This window comes from Coregonus clupeaformis, chromosome 4, assembly GCF_020615455.1.
Source record: "Coregonus clupeaformis isolate EN_2021a chromosome 4, ASM2061545v1, whole genome shotgun sequence".
Classification (NCBI taxonomy): Eukaryota; Metazoa; Chordata; class Actinopteri; order Salmoniformes; family Salmonidae; genus Coregonus; species Coregonus clupeaformis.
The window spans coordinates 7,645,254-7,668,656 of record NC_059195.1 but is presented as its reverse complement, the minus strand read 5'-3'; the positions used below and the strand labels follow the sequence as shown (position 1 = coordinate 7,668,656).

Sequence of the window (23,403 nt, the reverse complement as noted above, 5' to 3'; positions counted from 1 at the left end):
TACTTTTAAATAAGTATTCAGACCCTTTACTCAGAACTTTGTTGAAGCACCTTTGGCAGTGATTACAGCCTCAAGTCTTTTGGGGTATTACGCTACAAGCTTCGCACACCTGTATTTGGGGAGTTTCACCCATATATATATGTAATGCTTTATTCATACTATTCAATTTCTAACACTATGGCCACCCATAGATTACATTGATCCCTTAATCAAAAATGTGAGTTGTCTGATTAATTGAGATCTGGCCGTGGACGGACCCCACTTTGAGAACCCCTGACTTAGAGTATATTTGGTATTACCTAACAAACACCATGTTTACTTTGATGTTTGCAGGGATATGTCCAGGGGGTCTTAGATATACATAATAGGGTCTACAGTGTTTAATGTATACATGCCCTCATTATAAATGTATTAAGCACTGAGCAGATAAAAGTCTTATATTTATGAAATTATTTGTAAAAATATTTTTGTATCCTCTTACATTCTACAAAAATGTATAGCAAAGTCATGTCAACAGCCCTCACAGAGTATGTCCATATAACTTAGTTAAATACACTTTCTGTTTTAGCATTTGGAGTCAATGAAAATCAACAGATTCAGTGCACACTGTCATGCATCTTTATTGATCATCTATTGTATACATTCTGTGTAAACATGTGAGTATCCAAGACTCAGTGAACCCCTCTGGTATTTGATGTTGATCCCAGAACAGGGAGGGGCCCAGTAGATTATGGTACAGTGTTGAAAAGGCTGTGAGGTTAAAGTTCAGTATGCAGTAGACGCTTGGCTTTCTTCATGTTCTCGGCCACTGTGGAGAAAGGGGCACAATAGACAAGAAGCTAGAGTAAGAATCTATTCACCAGGGAAGGGGTCAATTCCATTTCAAGTCAGGAAGAGAATTGGGAATCCAATTAAAGAATTGACTGAATTGAAATGGCCCTGACCCCAACCTTGCTTTACAAATTCTGTTAGTAGTCTAGATAGACTAAGCAATTAATTATTTTAGACTTCCAGCAATTACAGTAATCATTTGCTTAATTTCTTGACTAATAATTATCATGCTTTCCCTTTTCAGATTTTAATTTGAGCAACTGACGCCTGGATTTGCCCTTATCACGCTCTTTCCTACTTCTTCAGCAATTTTGTCAGAAACTTTGAGACACTCTTCCAGTAAAACTTTCATAAAGTATTCACCCACCCCCTCACCTGCCCACCTTCTCTCCAGCTAAGAACTATCCCTGAAGCATTCTAATTATTTTGCAGTTGCATCTCCCAACTCTCTCTTGTCCCAACTAGTTAGTGGATGAGGTGAAGGAAGAAAGAGTAGAACCGAATTAATAAGTAAGTGCAGTCTGTGTTATTGGAAAAAAAGTTTGAGGATGTGTATGTGTGTTAAGCAACAGCCTGAATCTCATAGGACCTCATTAGGGAAGAAGAGAAGAAGAGGTACACTCACAGTACGGGACGTCACTCGGCTCGTAGGTGTACATGCGGTTACCGTACTTCCCAACAAGGTCGGCACGCACAGTCATGGATGGATCTGTGGAAAAAAGGTGTGTGTTTGTGTGTGTGTGTGTGTGTGTGTTTGTGTGTGTGTGTGTGTGTGTGTGTGTGTGTGTGTGTGTGTGTGTGTGTGTGTGTGTGTGTGTGTGTGTGTGTGTGTGTGAGCGAGGGGGTGGGGGGTAAGGGGGCGGGGGTTGCAAAGACAGTTATCAATTATGGAGGAGGACTTTGCCAAAGCTTCAAAGCAGAAGTTCTACATTCCAGACAGGGTTGGGTGTTAGAGAATATCTGCAGCCACATGTTCCTTCCAACCAGAACACATCATTATGGGTGCATAAATACCTAGATTGTAATGCTTTATTCATACTATTCAATTTCTAACACTATGGCCACCCATAGATTACATTGATCCCTTAATCAAAAATGTGAGTTGTCTGATTAATATTAGGCTAATGGCTACTATTAAAGTTGTATGAGGCACTGAATACAGTTACATCAAATATCTCACGGCAAGCATTAGACAGAGTGATATACTGGGGATTCAGAATGAATGGTGATTTATTTCCTAAGTGAGAGATGTCCTCAGATGACATGGTAGAAGAAGAGAGACCCACCAACAAATATGATTCTTGGAACGTAGTGGCCATCTGGAGCCAGATTGGTGTCTGTAGTCTCATGCTGAGAAATATATCAAAATTACATCAAAATATAAATGTATAATAATCAACATCTATCATCTCACCTTTGACATTTAATATCTAACATTTATCTAAAGGTAAGAAAATAATGAAGTGCATGATTCAATGTTTGATCTGTGATTGGAATATAGTTAACCATACTATTGCATTGCTTCCAATGAGTACATGTTGAAAAAGCATTAAAATGATAATTACCATCACATTGAGCATGACAAAATCCTCTTGGGCCAGTTCCTGTATGGCTTTATCAGCAGCAAATGCCTTCTTCAGAGCTGTGAAAAGAGGTGTGACAGAATGACAGTTAGTGAGAACCTCACCTTCAACTTCAACACACTTTATCCTCAGAAAGTGGAATTTGTAAATGTATTCCTTTGTCATACAAGACCTTACAAATGATCATGTCTAGAATATAATTAAATGTTGATACAAAGAGACCAGAATGACTTGAATTGTAAGGCAACAAAGACCTTGGTTGGGGCCCTGTGGTTAGATGAAGTATGTGTGAGAATGAAAGTACAGCAGTATTACCTTGACTATGAGGACAATCCTCCATGTGATGAATGACCATCAGAGGCTTCTTACTGTGGGAACACGAGGACACAGACAAAATATGAACACATTCCACTGCTGAATAGGTAGTGGGTGGATGTGCTTACAGAGAAGCACAGAATGTCTCTGGGAATATACCAAACCCAAGGCCTGAGTGTCATTAAAGATATATGAGAACACATAGGTTGTGTCAGTACCAAATGGCATCCTATTCCCTATTCAGTGCACTACTTGTAATAGGGCCCTGGTCAAAAGTAGTGCACTATGTAGGGAATAGGGTGCAATTTGGGATTTAGCCACTGAATAAATATGAGGATTTCAGTTACAATTTGATTTGTTTCATTGGGGACATTGAATTAATGGGGCACAGTGATTTAATAATTGTGAGGATAGGGCTGTGACATAAGCAGATACACTACATGACCAAAAGTATGTGGACACCTACTTATCGAACATCTCATTCCAAAATCATGGCCATAATATGGAGTTGGTCCCCCCTTTGCTGCTATAACAGCCTCCACTCTTCTGGGAAGGCTTTCCACTAGATGTTGGAACATTGCTGTGGGGACTTGCTTCCATTCAGCCACAAGAGCATTAGTGAGGTCGGGCACTGATGTTGGGCGATTAGGCCTGGCTCGCAGTCAACGTTCCAATTAATCCAAAGGTGTTCGATGGGGCTGAGGTCAGAGCTGCCAGTCAAGTTCTTCCACACCAATCTCGACAAACCATTTCTGTATTGACCTCACTTTGTGCACAGGGCCATTGTCATGCTGAAACAGGAAAGGGCCTTCCCCAAACTGTTGCCACAAAGTTGGAAGCACAGAATCGTCTAGAATGTCATTGTATGCTGTAGCGTTAAGATTTCATTTCACTAGAACTAAGGGGCCTAGCCCGAACCATGAAAAACATCCCCAGACCATTATTCCTCCTCCACCAAACTTTAGAGTTGGCACTATGCATTCAGGCAGGTAGCGTTCTCCTGGCATCCGCCAAACCCAGATTCGTCCGTCGGACTGCCAGATGGTGACGCGATCATCACTCCAGAGAAAGCGTTTCCACTGCTCCAGAGCCCAATGGCAGCGAGATTTCCACCACTCCAGCCGATGCTTGGCATTGCGCACGGTGATCTTAGGCTTGTGTGCGGCTGCTCGGCCATGGAAACCCATTTCATGAAGCTCCCGACAAACAGTTATTGTGCTGACGTTGCTTCCAAAGGCAGTTTGGAACTCGGTAGTGAGTGTTGCAACCGAGGACAGACCATTTTTATGCGCTCTTCAGCACTCGGCGGTCCCGTTCCGTGAGCTTGTGTGGCCTACCACTTCACGACTGAGCCGTTGTTTCTCCTATAAGTTTCCACTTCACAATAACAGCACTTACTCAGGGCAGCTCTAGAAATGCAGAAATTTGACAAACTGACTTGCTGGAAAGATGCCATCCTATGACGGTGCCACATTGAAAGTCACTGAGCTCTTCAGTAAGGCCATTTTACTGCCAATGTTTGTCTATGGAGATCGCATGGCTGTGTGCTCAATTGTTTATACCTGTCAGCAACGGGTGTGGCTGAAATAGCCGAATACACTAATTTGAAGGTGTGTCCACATACTTTTGTATATATAGTGTAGCTTTAATAAAATAGTTCACTCTCAGACATTTGAAAGACTGCTTTAATTTTCAACGTACGCCACTAACCAAACAACACAATTGCACAATCTTGTTGTGTATTTTGTCTAATATCTTGTCTTGTCTTACCTTTCTGTCATTGTCGTCAGGGCTTCCTCATAGGTCTGGGCCCAGGTAATGTCATCCCCCCATCCTGAGGCAAAATTAAGGATTAATATAATAGAATATACAAGCCATTTAGCAGACGCTTTTATCTTACAGTCATGCGCGCATACATTTTATGTATGGGTGGTCGCGGGAATGGAACCCACTAACCAAGCACCATGCTCTACTAACTGAGCTACAAATGAGCAGATTGGAGCAGATTCAATTAATTTGGTGTTAATGTAATGGGGATGAAGAATAGTTTTAGTAGTAAAGTCCAATGGAGGTTAGGTATGTGGCTAGGATACATTGATACATCAGGCTTACCTCTTGAGAGAGTTTGAGGGCCTTGCTTTGTTTTCTTCTGTATGGACACTTCCATGCAGGTGACAAAGAGCAAGGCAAAGAGAGACCAGCGATACATGTCATTCATCAGTTCTGAGAGAGAGAGAGAAAGAAGGGGGGGAGACAGAGGAGACAGAGGAGAAGGATGCAAAAGAAAATCGCATCAAAATCCTTACCAATCTCAACTACAATGCCCTATGCAGAAGCCAACTTCTTCATAATCTCGGAACCTCGCACCAAATCTCAGGTGCACTGGCCAGTTTACATTTATTTTACCAGTCTGTCACAATAAGAGTAAACTTTCTTCATGATAGGGTGGTGCAGATCATACTCTGTTAGACTATCTGTCTCTGAATTCTCTCACACACCCTTCGTGCTTAGACAATCTCATCAGACAATTTCTGCATGCCAAGGATCCTGATTATGGATCTGACAATGGAGCAATGAATGAAGGCATTGCAGGCTTTGTGTCAGAACAGGTTTGGCTGGTTTAATTACAATGATCTATGTGCTAGAATATTTAAATCCTAAATGGCACAGTGAATGGGCACATAACAATGTAATACCATATAAAAGTGAAGTGTCATAAAAAAGGGACCCAGTCGAAAAAACACCTGCCTTGTGCCATTTTCTGTGCTATTTCAATACAATTGCCTAACAAATAGTACTATATGCCTACTGAAACAGGCCAATCTTATTTGGTTACGTGTGTCCCATTTCCTCAAAGCATTCCTTTTCCTGATAATGACATAGGTCTATTAGACTAGAGTGTTTTTAAATTCTAAAACAAAATCCCGTACCAGTATACTGTATTTTAGAGTTAGCATAGATCATGTTAATTTATTTATAACTTCAAACAATTTATTTGGGTGTCATTCTGCTTCTTCTTTGGCCAAATGGCCAGGGCAAAATTAAGGTTTTAACATTATTGAATGTTGACACCGATAGGCATATACGCTACCCAGATTATTCAAATGCTGCATCAAGTGAACATAATAATAGTACAGGTTTCAACTGAGAAATGTTGTTCAATAATATGAATATCTTACCTATTGCACAGGCGTATGAGGAGTGTCTGGAGCCTACGTCCAAGCTGACAGTAACTTGGTTTTGATTTTCAGGTCTTTTTATAGACAACAGAACTTACCAAACAGGTATGGGGTTGGCATTACACAAAACTATTCAAATTAAATGTAGCGCACAAACACACTGTAATAGGAATTTCACAAAATGAGATAAGTCGTTGCTAAAGTAAATCAAAAATCTATCCAGTTTATTACAAGTTGCAACAGGGATACACCACCCAGCACAGAAGCAGAGAAAATGTCTAACTGGCCTCTTGGAGACAGGCCTTTTATCCTAATCAGACAGCACCAACAGTTCTGTAAACACCAGACCGAGAGGCTCGTAGGAAGTGAAAACAAAAGGCAGTGACTTTGTCAGCTGCTACAGAATCACACGTGTCCACAGAATGTCATCACTAAAATACAACAGTGAATAATCAGTGTGTCCTCGGTCCTTGAACATTCTGTCTGGCGTCAATCACTATCCACAGAAATGAGAATTATCCATAACATTCAGCTTCAAGTCTAGTGACCATCAACCCACACCTTGAGTGTCTCAAAAACAACCCTGAAAATGTGTATTACAGAAACTCAAAATATGCTAAACACGTTGTTAATCACTCCAAACTAAATATTAACTTTAGTCATCTTACATTTCCCCATTACACAAACACACACACACACAGACATTTAGATAAAATTAAGGCCTATGCAGTTATTTTTTATTTTTTTATGTAAAAAAAGTATGTGGTACATTTTCACAACTCTTAGTACATAACTCTAAACTGGTCACACTTGTAACGCAGCCAGTCTTTCATTCAAAACCTGTCATTGTGCATTCATTTGGATTGTAAACATCTCTCACCACACAACCATTGATTCAAAATATATGTTTATTGTGAAATGTAATGAGAACATTGGTTTAATCACCAAAACACAACATAATGAGATCTTTCAATTTAGTCGTTTTAACTACCAGTTAATCCAATAGCAAACAATGCAAGATACGCGTTTCAAATTGCCCTTAAAAGTGCTGAAAGTAAAATGCTACAGTACTGTAAATTACAGTAGATTACACAGTTTTCACATTAGGCAATACACTTACATTACCCAACAAAATTGACAGAAAATCTATACAAATGAAATGAATGAAAATAAAATGTGTTTAGCACGCATTAATTTGCATCAAGCCTGTCTTGAGCATTTGGCCATCAATTCTTATCCACATCACAGTGAATGTCCTCATTGTTCATGCACCACGGGAAAACCTTTTGGCATGGCGAATCCAAGCTTGACATTGGTCTGCATTGAGGTTGTCATGTGCCTCATCCATGGCCAGAAGGAGGGTGGCACGCTCATTGGAATGGCGATAGTACACCTTCCACCTCCATGCTGAAAAAAAATCCTCAATAGGGTTGAGGAAAGGAGAGTATGGGGGCAGGTATAGGGTCACGAATCGCGGATGGGCCCGAAACAATGCCTGAACCACCTCTGCATGGTGGAACCTATCCCACACAATGACATAGGTGACCCCTTCACCTTGACAGGCCTGCTCAATTTAATTGACAAACACAATGAGGTGTGCAGCGTTGTAGGATCCAAGTAATGGCCTGCGTCCTACCACACCATCTTCAGAGATAGCTGCGCACATGGAGATGTTTCTCCCACATTGTCCAGGAAACTTGGACCGTAGCCTGTTGGCCGATGAGGTTCCGCCCACGGCGCCGAGTTTTGGCCAGATTGAAGCCAGTTTCATCAACAAAGATATACTTGTGATGGTTCACAGCAGCATCAAGCACTGTCACCCTCAACAGAATATCTTTTGGATAGTTATTGTTACAGTATAGTTCCAATATGATATTGTGAAGTAGCATGTGCATCAAATAGTAACAGTAATACAGTATATAGTGCTGTACCTGAACATACTCGGCCCCGCAGTTGTTTCACCCGGTCGTTGTTTCTCTCAAAAGGCACCCGGTACAGTAAATGTGTTTCATAGATACCTGGTGCCTCTTCAAAAGGCGGGTGATTGTTGGTAGGCCACATTGGCAAAGGTGTCATCGTTCTCCTCAATGGCCTGCTTTATTTCGGACAGCCGTATATCATTCCTGGCCCTCACCATTTCCACCACTGTCCACTCTTGCTGGTTGGTCAGCACATGGCCAAGGCCACCACCATGGGGTCTTCTGTCAATTCTGACAGTAGAACAGACTATACTGTCAATAGATCATACTGAAACAATACTGTAACATGTTTTGTGAATTTACATGCATTACAATATGTCATTTACTGTAAATGTAATGGTAAAGCATAGTGCATATCCTGCAGACTTACCGGTTTTCATGGAGAAATGTTGTAATGATCGAATTGACAGTTAATCTTTTCAGATTGGGGTGAACTAATCTGGCAGCCTCTGCCATGGTAAGGCCTCTGTTTACCACATGGTCAACGACGATGGCCTAGACTTCATTAGACACAACAGTTCCCTGCCGTCTGCCTCCCTCTCTCTGATGTCCTCCTCTTTGACGGTGCCCATGCCCACCTCTTTGAACTCTTTGACGGGGCCCATGCAAACCTCTCTGACGGGCCCCTTGTCCACGAGCTCTTTGATTTCTTCCTCTCCCTTGCTGTCTATCCTGCTTCATGTTGAAATTGCAAGTGTTCACACACACCTTTTTATATGCTGACTAATTGTGGTTACCACTATGTAAAATCAATTAGCAATGATGAGTAGTCATTATGTATGGTTATAATGTATCATACATATCATTTAGATGTTTATAATTTACAAACACACATTTTATTTATGTAGTCCATAGTAGACAAACCAGTTTAAAATCTATAGGTTTACCAAATGGTTAAGTGATTAACCATTAAGTGCAGTTGGATTAAGTGATGGTCAAATGTATTTAAACAAATGAGAAGAGAATCATATGAAAAATATTGTGAGCACTGCATTTTGAAAGGCAATTACTTTATATGAAAGGTATTTCTAGATGAAACGCTAATTAGGTTTAGTGAAAAAGTTACTGTGTGATTTTGTATGCTGTACTTAATCAATTGAAAATGTGCTTAAAGTTTTGAAAAAACTGCCTTTTTGATTATCTGTTTTGAGTTTTGTACTAAGAGTTGTGAAATTTTACCACATACTTCTGAAAATACTACCAAAGCGTTAAAATAAAAACTGTAAACTGGTAGCATAGCTAGCATAAAGAAATTAGTGGTGGTAGTCAAAGTCGTTTTTAACTGTAATGTGATTGGTGAAGATTGGCTGACATCCATACAAGCATTATACTCCGATTTTTTTAACTCAACATTGTAAAATACACATATAAAAATAGCCTAAATGTTGCTGATAGATTCAGGATCTTTTGCAGACAGCATATTTCCCCACGCGTTTCCATAGTATTTGCATTGTTTTGGTTAAGTTATTTTACTGCATTGTTAGTTGTTGCTATAGCCAGCCAACAGTGCTTGACTACACTTAGCGCAGGCGCATTTCAGATGAATGATGCATTGTGGGATTGGACGCTATTGACATAGCGACAGGAGAGCTGCTAGAAAAACAGTCTTATTCCTATTTGTATCAATAGCTTTGGGGAATTTATCATTCCAACAGCTGCTATGAACGGGTCAGTGGCCAAAAAGACCCAAGACACTTTGGGGAAAGTGATAAAGAAACCGCCGCTTACTGAAAAACTGCTCACCAAACCGCCGTTTCGATACCTGCACGACATATTCAGTGAGGTGAGTGATTAGCTTACTGGCTAGCTAGTTACCAGTTACAGAGGTAGCTAGCTACATAGATGGGTTTTGAAAGATTTTTTATATCTAGCTAACATTAGCATTTAGCCCCTGTAAAAACTAGGTAGCTAGTTTAGCTAATGTTAACGTTCTCTAGTTAACTAGCTAACGTTACCTGACTAGCCAGCTAACGTTGCAGCAAATGAGTCATGATGATGATTAGCTAGCAAACGTTACTGTAGTTACTGTAACCAACTCAGCTAGCTAGCCATCCTCTATCAAACCAGCGTCGTTTTTCGTTGCTAGGCACTCCTATCTGCTTGGTCTAGCAAACAAAACCAAGTCGTGGCAAAGGGAAGTAGTATAATGTGTGACTTATCTCTGCATTTATATTAACAATATTAACTGATTAGGCAGCAAATGTTAGCTGAAATGGTAAAAAAAAAATATTTCATTAAACAAATGAAATATCTTCCCCTGCACTTGCTCACTTTAGCCATCTAACTAGCTAGTTAGCTAACTGAAATGTAGTTTTGTCACAGGACAAGTGTTGTGAGGGTGTCATTACTTCACATGGGTGTTATCAAATGAGTCCTAACCTTCTATTCTAGGTGACAGTCAATGAGCTTATCTCTAAATGCACCTGGATTGTTTGTTTGGAATAGAACTGCCTTCCCTAAAGGTATGGTGTTAGGGGGGAAAAATAAACATAACTTTTAGAGCTGAACATACCAAATGATACAACACACTGTCAGAAGCATAGTGCAATTTTCTTCATGTCAGTAGGCCTTACCATTGATGAGATATTACAACATTTTGTGTCCGAATTCTGGGTCAAAAGGTCTCAAGAGATAATACACAAGTCGATGGCAAAGCATTTTCCAAAACTGGCACCAAAATGACACAGGTGCATCCTGTAGCACTAACTCCAAAAAGTTTTGGGACACTGTAAAGTCCATGGAGAATAAGAGCACTTCCTCCCAGCTGCCCACTGCACTGAGGCTAGGAAACACTATCACCACCGATAAATCTACCATAATCGAGAATTTCAACAAGCATTTTGCTACGGCTGGCCATGCTTTCCACCTGGCTACCACTACCCCGGCCACCAACTCTGCACCCTCCGCTGCAACTTGCCCATGCCCCCCCCCGCTTCTCCTTCACACAAATTCAGACAGCTGATTTTCTGATAGAGCTGCAAAATCTGGACCCCTACAAATCAGCTGGGCTAGATAATCTGGACCCTTTCTTTCTAAAACTAGCTGCCGAAATTGTCGCAACCCCTATTACTAGCCTGTTCAACCTCTCTTTCGTAACGTCTGAGATCCCCAGAGATTGGAAAGCTGCCACGGTCATCCCCCTCTTCAAAGGGGGTGACACTCTAGATCCAAACTGTTACAGACCTATATCCATCCTGCCCTGCCTTTCGAAAGTATTTGAAAGCCAAGTTATCAAACAGATCACCGACCATTTCGAATCCCACCGTACCTTCTCCGCTATGCAATCCGGTTTCCGAGCTGGTCATGGGTGTACTTCAGCCACGCTCAAGGTCCTAAACGATATTATAACCGCGATCGATAATACAGTACTGTGCAGCCGTCTTCATCGACCTGGCCAAGGCTTTCGACTCTGTCAACCACCGCATTCTTATTGGCAGACTAAATAGCCTTGGTTTCTCAAATGACTGCCTCGCCTGGTTCACCAACTACTTCTCAGATAGAGTTCAATGTGTCAAATCGGAGGGCCTGTTGTCTGGACCTATGGCAGTCTCTATGGGGGTGCCACAGGGTTCAATTCTTGGGCCGACTCTTTTCTCCGTGTATATCAATGATATCGCTGTTGCTGCTGGTGACTCTCAGATCCACCTCTACGCAGACGACACCATTTTGTATACATCTGGCCCTTCATTGGACACTGTGTTAACAAACCTCCAAACGAGCGTCAATGCCATACAACACTCCTTCAGTAGCATCCAACTGCTCTTAAACACTAGTAAAACTAAATGTATGCTCTTCAATCGAACGCTGCTGGCACCCGCCCACCCGACTAGAATCACTACTCTCGACGGGTCTGACCTAGAGTATGTGGACAACTACAAATACCTAGGTGTCTGGTTAGACTGTAAACTCTCCTTCCAGACTCACATTAAGAATCTCCAATCCAAAGTTAAATCTAGAATCGGCTTCCTATTTCGCAACAAAGCCTCCTTCACTCATGCTGCCAAACATGCCCTCGTAAAACTGACTATCCTACCGATCCTTGACTTCGGCGATGTCATTTACAAAATAGCCTCCAACACTCTACTCAGCAAATTGGATGTAGTCTATCACAGTGCCATCCGTTTTGTCTCCAAAGCCCCATACACTACCCACCACTGTGACCTGTACACTCTTGTTGGCTGGTCCTCACTACATGTTCGTGCGTCAAACCCACTGGCTCCAGGCCATCTATAAATCACTGCTAGGCAAATCCCTGCCTTATCTTAGCTCATTGGTCACCATAGCAGCACCCACCCGTAGTCTGCGCTCCAGCAGGTATATCTCACTGGTCATCCCCAAAGCCAACACCTCCTTTGGCCGCCATTCCTTCCAGTTCTCTGCTGCCAATGACTGGAACGAATTGCAAAAATCTCTGAAGCTGGAGACTCTTATCTCCCTCACTAACTTTAAGCATCAGTTGTCAGAGCACCTTACCGATCACTGCACCTGTACACAGCCCATCTGAAATTAGCCCACCCAACTACCTCATCCCTATATTGTTATTTATTTTGCTCTTTTGCACCCCATTATCTCTATTTGCACATAATCTCTTGCACATCTAGCATTCCAGTGTTAATACTATTGTAATTATTTTGCACTATAGCCTATTTATTGCCTTACCTCCATAACTTGCTACATTTGCACACACTGTATATATATTTTCTGTTGTATTTTTTTACTTTGTTTTTTTTACCCCATATGTAACTCTGTGTTGTTTTTATCGCACTGCTTTGCTTTATCTTGGCCAGGTCGCAGTTGTAAATGAGAACTTGTTCTCAACTGGCTTACCTGGTTAAATAAAGGTGAAAAAAAATAAAAAGGTGGACTCAAATATCTCAAGATAGGAATGTCCTATCAACATTTTCAGGGGTTATACAATAATATGAGCATGTTAAAATGAAATACACTATATATACAAAAGTATGTGGACACCCCTTCAAATGAGTGGATTCAGCTATTTCAGCCTCACCCGTTGCTGACAGATGTATAGAATCAAGCACACAGCCATGCAATCACCATAGACAAACATTGGCAGTAGAATGGCCTTACTGAAGAGCTCAATGTAGCACCGTCATAGGATGCCACCTTTACAATAAGTCAGTTTGTCAAATTTCAGCCCTGCTAGAGCTGCCCCGGTCAACTATTATTGATGTTATTGTGAATTGGAAACGTCTAGGAGCAACAACGGCTAAGCCGTGAAGTGGTAGGCCACACAAGCTCACAGAACGGGACCGCCGAGTGATGAAGCGCGTAGTGCGTACAAATCGTCTGTCTTCAGTTGCAACACTCACTACCGAGTTCCAAACTGCCTCTGGAAGCAACGTCAGTTCAAGAACTGTTCGTTGGGAGCTTCATGAAATGGGTTTCCATGGCCGCACACAAGCCTAAGATCACCATGGTCGGCTGGAGTGTTGTAAAGCTCGCCGCCATTGGGCTATGGCTCAATGATATTCTAGACAATTCTGTGCTTCCAACTTTGTGGCAACAGTTTGGGGAAGGCCCTTTCTTGTTTCTGCATGACAATGCCCCCGTGCACAAAGCCAGGTCCATACAGAAACGGTTTGTTAAGATCGGTGTGGAAGAACTTGACTGGCCTGCACAGAGCCATGACCTCAACCCCATCGAACACCTTTGGGTAGCTTCAAACTAGATTACCTGAGCATCTATTTGACACTATTTCATTTTTTTATTTTTTTACCATAGCAATATATGCATAAATTCAATGCATTTCAATGGACATTCGCAGCTCCTCCCAGAACTTATATGCTAGACTCACCAAACCTTTACCTCTCCCTTAGGCTGCACAATATGTGTGTGTATATGGTGGCGGCGGCTAACCTTCCTGATAGCTACTCTAGCAAACGTGAGATTGCAAGTGTTCATACTGTGCCTTCGGAAAGTATTCAGACCCCTTGACTTTTTCCAAATTTTGTTACGTTACAGCCTTATTCTAAAATTGATTAAATATTATTTTTTCCTCAGCAATCTACACACAATACCCCATAATGACAAAGCGAAAACAGGTTTTTAGAAATGTTTGCATAAAAAAATAAAAATAAAGAACAGAAATACCTTATTTACATAAGTATTTAGACACTTTGCTCTGAGACTTGAAATTGAGCATCCTGTTTCTATTGATCATCCTTGAGATGTTTCTACAACTTGATTGGAGTCCACCTATGGTAAATTCAATTGATTGGAAATTATTTGGAAAGGCACACACCTGTCTATATAAGGTCCCACAGTTGACAGTGCATGTCAGAGCAAAAACCAAGCCATGAGGTCGAAGGAATTGTCCGTAGAGCTCTGAGACAGGATTGTGTCGAGGCACAGATCTGGGGAAAGGTACCAAAACATTTCTGCAGCATTGAAGGTCCCCAAGAACTCAGTGGCCTCCATCATTCTTAAATGGAAGAAGTTTGGAACCACCAAGACTCTTCCTAGAGCTGGCCGCCCGGCCAAACTGAGCAATCGGGGGAGAAGGGCCTTGGTCAGGGAGGTGACCAAGAACCCGATGGTCACTCTGACAGAGCTCCAGTGTTCCTCTGTGGAGATGGGAGAACCTTCCAGAAGGACAACCATCTCTGCAGCACTCCACCAATCAGGTCTTTATGGGAGAGTGGCCAGACGGAAGCCACTCCTCAGTAAAAGACACATGACAGCCCGCTTGGAGTTTGCCAAAAGGCACCTAAAGACTCTCAGACCATGAGAAACAAGATTCTCTGGTCTGATGAAACCAAGATTGAACTCTTTGGCCTGAATGCCAAGCGTCACGTCTGGTGGAAATCTGGCACCATCCCTACGGTGAAGCATGGTGGTGGCAGCATCATGCTGTGGGGATGTTTTTCAGCAGCAGGGACTGGGAGACTAGTCAGGATCGAGGCAAAGATGAACATAGCAAAGTACAGAGAGATCCTTGATGATTACCTGCTCCAGAGTGCTCAGGACCTCAGACTGGGGCGAAGGTTCACCTTTCAACAGGACATCGACCCTGAGCACACAGCCAAGACTACGCAGGATTGGCTTCGAGACAAGTCTCTGAATGTCCTCGAGTGGCCCAGTCAGAGCCTGGACTTGAACCCGATCTAACATCTCTGGAGAGACCTGAAAATAGCTGTGCAACAACGCTCCCCATCCAACCTGACAGAGCTTGAGAGGATCTGCAGAGAAGAATGGGAGAAACTCCCCAAATACAGGTGTGCCAAGCTTGTAGCGTCAAACCCAAGAAGACTCAAGGCAGGAATCGCTGCCAAAGGTGCTTCAACAAAGCACTGAGTAAAGGGTCTGAATACTTATTTAAATGTATTTTCAGTTTGACATTTTTAATACATTTGCAAAACTTTCTACAAATCTGTTTTTGCTTTGTTATTATGGGGTATTGTGTGTAAATTGATGAGGGAAAAAATAATTTAATCAATTTTAGAATATGGCTGTAACATAACAAAATGTGGAAAAAGTCAAGGGGTCTGAATACTTTCCGAATGCACTGTAAATGCATAGACAACAAACCTCTTTCCAAACAGATTCTTGGTTGGGTCTTTTGCCTATTTATTAGCATCTAAGATAAAACATTCCATACAGGAAGATGTCATTACTGTAGGTGCATCTTAAGTGCCATAGTTCGTAGTGAACATGCAAAGAATACAGGCCTATTAAAGGTAGACTCAGCGAAAGGACGTTGCCACGAGCAACATCGCAGATTTTGAGATGAGCGAAATGCAAGACTTCGCTCTCACACAGTATCTGCACATGTGCACGGGTACCAATCACTTCACGCTGTTAGAGCGTGGTAGCCAGGGCACCAAAACAGTGGATAAGTTGAGCCTCGCGTTTCAACGCTCTTAGTTGTTGCGGAAATTGACCCACTATGCTGAAAACGATGTCATGGCTTTAGAAACTTCTGATAGGCTAATTGACATCATCTGAGTCAATTGGAGGTGTACCTGTGGATGTATTTCAAGGCCTACCTTCAAACGCAGTGCCTCTTTGCTTGACATCATGGGAAAATCAAAGGAAATCAGCTAAGACCTCAAAAAAATGGTAGACCTCCACAAGACTGGTTCATCCTTGGGAGCCATTTCCAAACGCCTAAAGGTACCATGTTCATCTGTACAAACCATAGTACGCAAGTATAAACACCATGGGACCACGCAGCCGTCATACCGCTCAGGAAGGAGAGGCGTTCTGTCTCCTAGAAATGAACGTACTTTGGTGCAAAACGTGAAAATCAATCCCAGAACAACAGCAAAGGACCTTGTGAAGATGCTGGAGGAAACAGGTACAAAAGTATCTATATCCACAGTAAAACGAGTCCTATATCAACATAACCTGAAAGGCCGCTCAGCAAGGAAGAATCCACTGCTCCAAAACTGCCATAAAAAAGCCAGACTACGGTTTGCAACTGCACATGGGGACAAAGATCATACTTTTTGGAGAACCTTCCTCTGGTCTGATTAAACAAAAATAGAACTGTTTGGCCATAATGACCATCGTTATGTTTGGAGGAAAAAGGGGTTTCTTGCAAGCCGAAGAACACCATCCCAACTGTGAAGCACGGGGGTTGCAGCATCATGCTGTGGGGGTGCTTTGCTGCAGGAGGGACTGGTGCACTTCACAAAATAGATGGCATCATGAGGAAGGAACATTATGTGGATATATTGAAGCAGCATCTCAAGACATCAGTCAGGAAGTTAAAGCTTGGTCGCAAATTGGTCTTCCAAATGGACAATGACCCCAAGCATACTTCCAAAGTTGTGGCAAAATGGCTTAAGGACAACAAAGTCAAGGTATTGGAGTGGCTATCACAAATCCCTGACTTAAATCCTATAGAACATTTGTGGGCAGAACTGAAAAAGCATGTTTGAGCAAGGAGGCCTACAAACCTGACTCAGTTACACCAGCTCTGTCAGGAGGAATGGGCCAAAATTCACCCAACTTATTTTGGGAAGCTTGTGGAAGGCTACCCAAAACGTTTGACCCAAGTTAAACAATTTAAAGGGAATGCTACCAAATATTAATTGAGTGTATGTAAACATCTGACCCACTGGGAATGTGATGAAAGAAATAAAAGCTGAAATAAATCATTCTCGCTACTATTATTCTGACATTTCACATTCTTAAAATAAAGTGGTGATCCTAACTGACCTAAGACAGGAAAGTTTTACTAGGATTAAATGTCAGGAATTGTGAAAAACTGAGTTTAAATGTATTTGGCTAAGGTGTATGTGAACTTCCGACTTCAGTTTGTTTCACCTTTCAGTATATGCTCATGCAAGTGTTTTCCCCCACTGAATCAAAATTATGCTAATTGTATAGAAGTTACCTCCTGCTTGTTAATCTGTCTTATTTATAAATAAATATGATTTCTGTTGACCATAATTTCAATATGGACAGCATATAAGCAGTCATGCCATTTTGCAATGAACATTTCAACCATAGTGGCTTGCTAATTTGGCAGTGCAAGGATTGACATTAAGGTCTGAAAGGCACTTGCCCATCGGACAAGTCAGCAGTATTTTTTTTAAATGTCGTTTTGGTTCTATTTTAAAGATTCCGACGTGCAGCTCAAGGCCGAGAGGAATAGGACATAGGCCTAGTGGCTAGCGCTCTGCTCGCGCCGACTAAAAGTTACGCTTCCGAGTGTAGCAGTAAAAAACAACAACAAAAAACAGTGTAGCCCCTATGTTAGGCTACTGGAATTCAGTCTTTAAAAATAACCTGCCTAATGGGGATACCACTGAGCAGGCTCAACTTGCCCGGCTGCCATAAATTGGCCATCTTTCATTTAAACAATGGGGATGAACCAGAAAGAAGGCTACTGGAATTCAGTCCAAAAACAAATCACCTGGTGCAACTTCAGAGCAGGCTCAACTTGCCCGACTGCTCAGTTCACTTGCCCGTGACAATAGAGCAACCTTTCACGTCAATCCCTGTAATGCGTTCTATCCTCTCTCCTACAGGTGATCCGGACCACTGGCTTCATGAAGGGACTCTATGTAGAGACCGAGATGAAGTCAGACAATGTGAAGGTAAGACATTTCCTCCATTTGATCACTTGATGGAGGCAATTTGTGAAACACCAGAACAGATGGTTGAAATCATGTAGGCCCCCTGCCTATGAATATGTTCCTTTGGCCTAATTGTTATACTCCAGTGTGACAGATCTAGTGAGTTATTATTGTCAATTGCACTGTTATTATGAAATAAATTATACATAGGCCTATACATCTCATACAGTGATTGCTCTGTGAGCTGGTAATGAATCAGCCACTCAATATCTGATTAGCTGGGGGCTTTTTAACACTGCGTGAATAGATATAATCTCACTGAGTTTAAGTGTGCTTCTGCCCACACTTATCTCTGTGTGTGTCACTTCCAGCAACCTGCCTGGGTGTGAAAAACATCCAGCCATGACATGACATGATGGCATGAGCGTAACCCATGACAGCCCCGTGTAGCTACATAACCTAGAGTGGCCAGTGGGCTGTGACTCTGGCCTTATCAGACAGGTGGCGTAACACCATACTGCTGTATGTTATCAGACCACTGGCTGACCTCGGATAAGTATCGGGGTGAGTGTTTGCGAGACAACCATCTTCTCACACAAGAGGGCAGGAGACTGTAAACCCATACGGTGGCCTCGTCCCCCAAACTCACCTGAGATCAGTTTAAGAGAGACCACCTGTAATGGGTTGAGCTGGCACAGACAATTAACCCTTTAATGCGTACGATCACATATACACTGTGTGCACAATTATTAGGCAAGTCACTATTTTGACCATATCATCATTATTATGCATATTTCTGAACACCAAGCTGTATAAACTGGAATGCTTATTGGATTTAAGCATATCAGGTGATGTGTATTTGTGTAATGAGGGAGGGTGTGGCCTAAGGAGATCAACACCCTATATCAAGGTGTGTATAATTATTAGGCAGCTTCTTTTCCTCAGGCAAAATGGGCCAAAAAAGAGATTTAACTGACTCTGAAAAGTCAGCAATTGTAAAAAGTATTTCAGAGGGATGCAGCACTCTTGAAATTGCTAAGATATTGGGGCGTGAATACAGAACCATCAAACGTTTTGTTGCAAATAGTCAACAGGGTCGCAAGAACCGTGTTGAGAAAAAAAGACGCAAATTAACTGCCAAGAATTTGAGAAGAATCAAACGTGAAGCTACCAGGAACCCATTATCCTCCAGTGCTGTCATATTCCAGATCTGCAACCTAGCTGGAGTGCCCAGAAGTACAAGGTGTTCAGTGCTCAGAGACATGGCCAAGGTAAGGAAGGCTGAAACCCGACCACCACTGAACAAGACACATAAGTTGAAACGTCAAGACTCGGCCAAGAAATATCTGAAGACAGGTTTTATGGACTGATGAGAGTGACTCTTGACGGACCAGACGGATGGGCCCGTGGCTGGATCAGTAACGGGCACGGAGCTCCACTTCGACTCAGACGCCAGCAAGGTGGGGGTGGGGTACTGGTATGGGCTGGTATTATTAAAGATGAGCTAGTTGGACCTTTTCGGGTTGAAGATGGACTCAAACTCAACTCCCAAACCTACTGCCAGTTTTTAGAAGACACTTTCTTCAAGCAGTGGTACAGGAAAAAGTCTGCATCTTTCAAGAAGACCATGATTTTAATACAGAACAATGCTCCATCGCATGCATCGAAGTACTCCACTGCTTGGCCAGCCAGTAAAGGCCTTAAAGATGAAAGAATAATGACATGGCCCCCTTCCTCACCTGACCTAAACCCTATTGAGAACTTGTGGTCCCTTCTTAAACGGTCGATTTACGGTGAAGGAAAACAGTACACCTCTCTGACCAGTGTCTGGGAGGCTGTGGTTGCTGCTGCACAAAAAGTTGATCATCAACAGATCAAGAAACTGACAGACTCCATGGATGGAAGGCTTATGCCTGTTATTGAAAAGAAAGGTGGCTATATTGGTCACTGATTCTTTTTTGAAATGTCAGAAATGTTTATTTGTAAATGTTGAGTTGTTTGTTTATTATTCTCACTTTAACAGATGAAAATAAACAAGTGAGATGGGGAACTTTTCGTTTTTCATTTAGTTGCATAATAATTGTACACACTAATAGTTGCCCAATAATTGTGCACACATAGATACAGTGAGGGAAAAAAGTATTTGATCCCCTCTCAATCAGAAAGATTTCTGGCTCCCAGGTGTCTTTTTATACAGGTAACGAGCTGAGATTAGGAGCACACTCTTAAAGGGAGTGCTCCTAATCTCAGTTTGTTACCTCTATAAAAGAGACCTGTCCACAGAAGCAATCAATCAATCAGATTCCAAACTCTCCACCATGGCCAAGACCAAAGAGCTCTCCAAGGATGTCAGGGACAAGATTGTAGACCTACACAAGGCTGGAATGGGCTACAAGACCATCGCCAAGCAGCTTGGTGAGAAGGTGACAACAGTTGGTGCGATTATTTGCAAACGGAAGAAACACAAAATAACTGTCAATCTCCCTCGGCCTGGGGCTCCATGCAAGATCTCACCTTGTGGAGTTGCAATGAGCATGAGAATGGTGAGGAATCAGCCCAGAACTACATGGGAGGATCTTGTCAATGATCTCAAGGAAGCTGGGACCATAGTCACCAAGAAAACAATTGGTAACACACTACGCCGTGAAGGACTGAAATCCTGCGCAAGGTCCCCCTGCTCAAGAAAGCACATAAACAGGGCCGTCTGAAGTTTGCCAATGAATATCTGAATGATTCAGAGGAGAACTGGGTGAAAGTGTTGTGGTCAGATGAGACCAAAATGGAGCTCTTTGGTATCAACTCAACTCGCCGTGTTTGGAGGAGGAGGAATGCTGCCTATGACCCCAAGAACACCATCCCCACCGTCAAACATGGAGGTGGAAACATTATGCTTTGGGGGTGTTTTTCTGCTAAGGGGACAGGACAACTTCACCGCATCAAAGGGACGATGGACGGGGCCATGTACCGTCAAATCTTGGGTGAGAACCTCCTTCCCTCAGCCAGGGCATTGAAAATGGGTCGTGGATGGGTATTCCAGCATGACAATGACCCAAAACACACGGCCAAGGCAACAAAGGAGTGGCTCAAGAAGAAGCACATTAAGGTCCTGGAGTGGCCTAGCCAGTCTCCAGACCTTAATCCCATAGAAAATCTGTGGAGGGAGCTGAAGGTTCGAGTTGCCAAACGTCAGCCTCGAAACCTTAATGACTTGGAGAAGATCTGCAAAGAGTAGTGGAACAAAATCCCTCCTGAGATGTGTGCAAACCTGGTGGCCAACTACAAGAAACGTCTGACCTCTGTGATTGCCAACAAGAGTTTCGCCACCAAGTACTAAGTCATGTTTTGCAGAGGGGTCAAATACTTATTTCCCTAATTTAAAATGCAAATCAATTTATACATTTTTTTGTTGTTATTCTGTCTCACTGTTCAAATAAACCTACCATTAAAAGTATAGACTGATCATGTCTTTGTCAGTGGGCAAACGTACAAAATCAGCAGGGGATCAAATACTTTTTTCCCTCACTGTATTCTCCAAAGAAAGCCAAAACCTCACTTTTACTTACTTAAATATTCAGGTTTGAGGTTTATTAACATTTTGGATTGACCGAGAGCACTGTAGTTGTTCGATAATAACATAAATCCTCAAACATACAACTTGCCTAATAATTGTGCAAACAGTGTATGTGTCAAAGTAAAAAAATGGCTGCCCCCGTTGACCTAAAAATATGAACTTAGTTTGCCATTTTTCAGTATATTACAAATCTTCGATGGACTTGTTACAGTGTATACAAGAACCGGAGCACATTACTTGACAAGTTGTTTACAGTTTTTGACAAACACAAAGAAAATCAAATGTTATCACCTCACAGATCATCACCCCAAATACAAGCCTACTGCCTAGCCTAATTTAATTTGTGGGGGGGTTTCAAGTCCATGGGGGGTTGAAATTGGGGAAGACATCGTGGGGGGATATGATGCAGGAAATATTACTATGACGTGGGATTTATCAGTAAATGGGGGGCAAACACAGGAGATGTTTATAAGCGAAATGAAAATAAAGAGCCTGGAAAGGGGGGGTTTGAGCTGGCAACCCTGAGGTACCATAGTTATAATCTAAGTCAGTCGAGTGAACCATCCCTTCACCTCGTTTTGTTATAACATCTTTGGTCTGACAGACGTTTACGTGACAACCAGATTGCATTGTATGATGTCAACAAACATGGTGCCACACATAGCTGGCAAATAGCTTAGCATTAGCACATCATAATCTGTACAACCTTCTTCAAAAAAGTATTTTACACACATCATATGTGTCCATTGCAATCTATGCAAGAATGGGAATGCATGATTTGTCACCAGTACTTGAAAACATATGAATAAAACAAATGCATTATGCTCCATCAATACAGTTGAAGTCGGAAGTTTACATACACTTAGGTTGGAGTCATTAAAACTCGTTTTTCAACCACTCCACAAATTTCTTCTTAACAAACTATAGTTTTGGCAAGTTGGTTAGGACATCTACTTTGTGCATAACACAAGTAATTTTTCCAACAATTGTTTACAGACAGATTATTTCACTTATAATTCACTGTATCACAATTCCAGTGGGTCAGAAGTTTACATACACCAAGTTGATTGTGCCTTTAAAAACAGCTTGGAAAATTCCAGAAAATGATGTAATGGCTTTAGAAGCTTGAGTCAATTGGAGTTGTACCTATGGATGTATTTCAAGGCCTACCTTCAAACTCAGATGAATGTACTTTGGTGCGAAAGGTGCAAATAAATCCCAGAACAACAGCAAAGGACATTGTGAAGATGCTGGAGGAAACAGGTACAAAATAATTTATATCCACAGTAAAACAAGTCCTATATCAACATAACCTGAAAGGCGGCTCAGCAAGGAAGAAGCCACTGCTCCAAAATCACCATAAAAAAAGCCAGACTACGGTTTGCAACTGCACATGGGGACAAAGATCGTACTTTTTGGAGAAATGTCCTCTGGTCTGATGAAACAAAAATAGAACTGTTTGGCCATAATGACCATCGTTATGTTTGAAGGAAAAAGGTGGTAGCTTGCAAGCCGAAGAACACCATCCCAACCGTGAAGCACGGGGGTGGCAGCATCATGCTGTGGGGGTGCTTTGCTGCAGGAGGGACTGGTGCACTTCACAAAATAGATGGCATCATGAGGAAGGAAAATTATGTGGATATATATTGAAGCAACATCTCAAGACATCAGTCAGGAAGTTAAAGCTTGGTCGCAAATTGGTCTTCCAAATGGACAATGACCCCAAGCATACTTCCAAAGTTGTGGCAAAATGGCTTAAGGACAACAAAGTCAAGGTATTGGAGTGGCCATCACAAAGCCTTGACCTCAATCCTATAGAAAATGTGTGGGCGGAACTGAAAAAGCGTGTTTGAGCAAGGAGGCCTACAAACCTGACTCAGTTACACCAGCTCTGTCAGG

General features: G+C 42.1%; 2 protein-coding genes across 3 annotated transcripts in view; one reads left to right on the top strand and one right to left on the bottom strand.

Moving 5' to 3' along the window:
* Positions 1 to 595: 595 nt before the first annotated feature.
* agr1 (anterior gradient 1) lies at positions 596 to 6,183 on the bottom strand. Its single transcript, XM_041869440.1, has 8 exons — positions 5,909 to 6,183; positions 4,842 to 4,952; positions 4,500 to 4,563; positions 2,730 to 2,782; positions 2,397 to 2,473; positions 2,118 to 2,181; positions 1,457 to 1,540; positions 596 to 808 (listed from the first exon to the last, which is right to left on the bottom strand). The coding sequence occupies exons 2-8, from the start codon at positions 4,945 to 4,947 to the stop codon at positions 759 to 761; spliced, it is 498 nt and encodes a 165-aa protein (XP_041725374.1). The 5' UTR covers positions 4,948 to 4,952; positions 5,909 to 6,183; the 3' UTR covers positions 596 to 758.
* A 3,257-nt stretch (positions 6,184 to 9,440) lies between these two features.
* Positions 9,441 to 23,403, top strand: part of traf3ip1 (TNF receptor-associated factor 3 interacting protein 1) — a 64,041-nt gene continuing 50,078 nt past the window's right edge. For both annotated transcript variants that reach the window (XM_041862687.1, XM_041862679.1), the window contains exons 1-2: positions 9,441 to 9,670; positions 17,886 to 17,954. In XM_041862687.1, the coding sequence (XP_041718621.1) occupies positions 9,548 to 9,670; positions 17,886 to 17,954 (192 nt within the window). In that variant the 5' untranslated portion in view covers positions 9,441 to 9,547. The remainder of the gene's footprint in view (positions 9,671 to 17,885; positions 17,955 to 23,403) is intronic.